Source organism: Cebus imitator, unplaced genomic scaffold (assembly GCF_001604975.1).
Source record: "Cebus imitator isolate Cc_AM_T3 unplaced genomic scaffold, Cebus_imitator-1.0 Scaffold835, whole genome shotgun sequence".
Taxonomy (NCBI): Eukaryota; Metazoa; Chordata; class Mammalia; order Primates; family Cebidae; genus Cebus; species Cebus imitator.
Genome location: NW_016108150.1, coordinates 226211 through 230339, shown reverse-complemented (window position 1 = coordinate 230339; position 4129 = coordinate 226211). Strand labels below are relative to the sequence as shown.

General features: G+C 45.7%; 1 protein-coding gene across 1 annotated transcript in view; it reads right to left on the bottom strand.

Moving 5' to 3' along the window:
• Window positions 1–157: 157 nt before the first annotated feature.
• Window positions 158–4129, bottom strand: part of SDHA (succinate dehydrogenase complex flavoprotein subunit A) — a 31065-nt gene continuing 27093 nt past the window's right edge. The window contains exons 14-15 of the mRNA XM_017520409.2: window positions 2678–2791; window positions 158–510 (exon numbers count right to left, since the gene is read on the bottom strand). Coding sequence (XP_017375898.1) covers window positions 424–510; window positions 2678–2791 — 201 coding nt within the window. The 3' untranslated portion in view covers window positions 158–423. The remainder of the gene's footprint in view (window positions 511–2677; window positions 2792–4129) is intronic.

The following is a 4129-nucleotide window of genomic DNA, read 5'->3' as shown; positions in this document are numbered from 1 at the left end:
AAAAAAAAAAAAAGAAGAAAGAAATTGCAACAAAATATCAAAATATCTGGATTTTGATGTAACAGAATGCAAAGATAATTACATTTGATATTTTAGGTCAACAAATATGACTAAAGTCACAACAGTAAAATATTTTAAGTGGATTTGGAAATAAAAGAAAGTCTGTTCATCTAAGTTTTATTTTAGAGCTGTGTCCAGTTTTCTGGTGTCACAGGAATGAAGGGAGGGACCAAGATAAGTGCTGCGGTCCCTGGCCACTGGGTTCCTGGCAGGCTCCTGGCCGCTGAGTGCCAATCTCCCTTCAATGGACTCCTCTTTCACCAGAGTGCAGAAGCTCATAAAGACAGTTATGACATGAACACGTGCATGAGCTATGATACATAATTACAAAAGCTGCTTCTGTCATCACCGCATCTTGTCTCATCAGTAAGAGCGAATGGCTGGGGGGACGGTGGTGCAGTCAGCCTCGTTCAAAGTTTTGTCGATTACAGGTCTATATTCCAGAGTGACCTTGAAAAGAAGGGTCAGTGGTAAGTTAAGCACAAAAATGTACAAAAAGCCATCTCTTGTGTTCCTTTTGAAAAATTTTAACTATAAGGCCAGGTGTGGTGGCTCACGCCTATAATCCAAGCACTTTGGAGGCCAAGGCAGGAGGACCACCTGAGGTCAGGAGTTCAAGACCAGCCTAACATGGTGAAACCCCATATTTATTTAAAAAAAAAAAAAAAAAGAAAAATTTTAACTATAAAAGCAGATTTACGGGCTGGGTGCGGTGGCTTATGCCTGCGATCTCAGCACTTTGTTTGGGAGGCCGAGGCGGATGGATCACCTGAGGTCAGGAGTTTGAGACCAGCCTGATCAACATGAAGAAACCCCATCTCTACTAAAAATACAAAATTAGCTGGGCATGGTGGCTTGTGCCTGTAATCCCAGCAACTTAAGAGGCTGAGGAAGGAGAATTGCTTGAACCTGGGAGGCAGAGTTTGCAGAGAGTCCAGATTATGCCATTACACTCCAGCCTGGGCATTAGAGCTATGAAAATGACATTGTGCAAGAGTCTCAGTGCTTTACAAAAATACTCCCATCATGAAAAGTGGGAGAACCCTCGCATATACCAAAACACTTTATGTTCAAGCTATCTACTTCCAGTTTTTATACTTCAAAGTAAATATTTTATAGGTTGAACATCCTTGATCCAAAAATCTGAAATTCTCCAAAACTTGAAACTTTCTGAGCACCAATATGACATTCAAAAGAAAAGTGCCATGGAGTCAGATCTTCCAATTAGGGATGGTGAGACAGTAAGTATAATGCAAATATTCCAAAGTCTGAACACGCCTGAAATCCGAAACACTTCTGGCCCCAGGGATTTCAGATAAGGAATACTCAAGCTGTGTATTAAATATGCACGCACAGTAAAAGGTAGACACGCATATAAAGAAACTTAAAACCATAATGGGTCATCTCTGATTAGTGAGCTCTTATTTCAATCTCTTTGTACTTTCTAAAATGAGTATGTATTTCTTGAAATATCACCAAAACTAGCCAGCCATATTGGGGAGGCCAAGGCAGGTGGATCACTGGAGCTCGGTAGTTCAAGACTAGTCTGGGCAACATGGTGAAACCCTGTCTCTACAAAACATACAAAAATTAGCCAGGCATGGTGGCATGTGCCTGGGAGCCTGAGGTGGGAGGATCACCTGAGCCTGGGGGAGGTTGAGGCTGCAGTGAGATGAGACCAAGCCACTGCATTCCAGCCTGGGCAACAGAATGAGACTCTACCTCAGAAAAAGCAAAAAGAAAACAAAACAAAAAAACCCAAACCCCAAAACATTAAAAACAGACTTGTGCTAAGCAAGTGAAGTGTGATTTTTATATACTATCAGAAAATGGCCTTCATGATAAATCCTGAAAATGACCGATTGCCTGAATTACAGACACACTAAATGATAGTGAGAGTCCAAACGAAACATCCAGACACAGGTAAATGATTATACAACTATCTCTTACAAGCTATGAAAAGCTTAAAGGTAAAAGCTTTCCATCTTCATTATTTCTGAATCTTAATGCCCACTGGCAATGCCACATGGTGAACTGCGCTTGCGTCGAACAGGGCTGCAAGCCCCCAGGCACACCCTCGGCTGGCTATTACAGAATCCTGCTCACCTAACCCCCTCCTCACTTTCTGCCCTTCTCTGCTTGCTCAGTGCCCAGGGGAGGCTAAGGGCTGCACTGCACCCCTCAGCTGCTGCTTCCAGGTGGCCCAGCCCATGGGAAGAGAGGGGAGCAGTCTCTTCTGGGCTCCCTTGGCTTGGGACAGGTTTCTGGTAGTGGCTGTGTGTCCCCACCCCAGACCTTGACTTCTCGCTAGGTCTACAATCATTGTCTCCTCCCCTGCCACCAGGCCTTGGACGCTTGCTCCTGTCCAGTGACTTCCATCTGGCCCACACTACGGAGTAACCCTTCCTAAGGCTCCTCTGAACCACTGGCAGGCACTGGATTCTGTTTCTAGCCAGAAGCCTGACTGACATAGTGCTTTTTCAGTGGTGCCTCACATCTGCCAGTGTTGGCTTAAATCTGGCCTGCTCCTCCCTGTGCACCATCAGCAAGGCCAGCCTGAGGCCTGGGTGGGGCCGTGTGGGTGTCGGGCTGTGGCGAGAACAAAGTCCACACTGACCTTCCCAGTGCCCACGTCCACATAGGACAGGGTGTGCTTCCTCCAGTGCTCCTCAAAGGGCTTCTTCTGTTGCCCCTGGATGGGCTTGGAGTAATCATACTCATCAATCCGCACCTGAGGCCAGAAACACCATCACATTTCTTATTACTCTAACAGAGCAATACAGAGAAACACAGCAAACACTAAAATGACGTAAGAGACACAAGGCCTAGAACTCATCCCATTTCCACTTCAGCCCAGGAGGTTGGCACCATCAACATGCTCCGAATCCAGGGGCCACATGGCTGGCCAGCGGTGCAGCCAGCAGTGAGTCCAGAGTAATCCATGCCCGCATTTTCCCTTAGACATCCTTCATGTACCTAAGAGTTTATCAGATACTTTGACTTTTTACTCCATGCTCTGGGAGACTACCAACCTTTTCTTTCAGCATGTTTCTATTTAAAAAAAATTCTTTTTTGAGACAGGGTCTCACTGTGTCACGTGGACTGGAGTGCAGTGGTGGGATCACAGCTCACCGGAGCCTTGACTTCCCCAGCTCAATCAATCATCCTCCTCAGCCTCCTGAGTAGCTGGTAATTTTTTATTTTTTTTTAGAGGCAGGTTTTGCCATGTTGCCCAAGCTGGTCTAGAACTCTGGGGCTCAAGTGATCTGCCTGCCTCGGCCTCCCAAATGCTGGGAGCCACTGTGCCTGGCTTATATTCTAATTAAAACTTGTTGTGACAACTAAACTAAATTTATGCTACTGGCAGGGCACAGTGGCTCACGCCTGTAAGTAATCCCAGCACTTTGGGAAGCCAAGGTGAGTGGTTCACTTGAGGTCAGGGTTCACGACCAGCCTGGACAACATGGTGAAACCCTGTCTCTACTAAAAATACAAAAATTAGCCGGGTATGGTGGTGTGCACCTGTAGTCCCAGATACTCAGGAGGCTGAGGCAGGAGAATCGCTTGAACCTAGAAGGTGGAAGTTGCAATGAGCCAAGATTGCACCACTGCACTCCAGCCTGGGTGACAGAGCGAGACTACTTCATTTCAAAGATAATAACAAAATAATAATAATAATAATAAATGTATATTACTATCCATATTCTGGCAAACACAGATTCATATACTTTGCAGGAAAGACTCTTAATATGTACAAGGAGGAAGAACAAGTTCTGAGCAGTGACTATAGCCATCAGCATATTCTAGTGGAGGGTAAATCAGTAACATTTCACAGTAAATACAAGTGATTTTCCCATTCACTGTGTTCTTTGCAGGAGCTATAAGACCCTTCCTAGACCCCAGAGCAGGTCACCAAAGTGCAGGATCTATAAGACCTTTCCCAGACCCCAGGGCAGGTCACCAAAGTGCAGGATCTATAAGACCTTTCCCAGACCCCAGGGCAGGTCACCGGAGTGCAGGAGCTATAAGACCTTTCCCAGACCCCTGGGCAGGTCACCAGAGTGCAGGA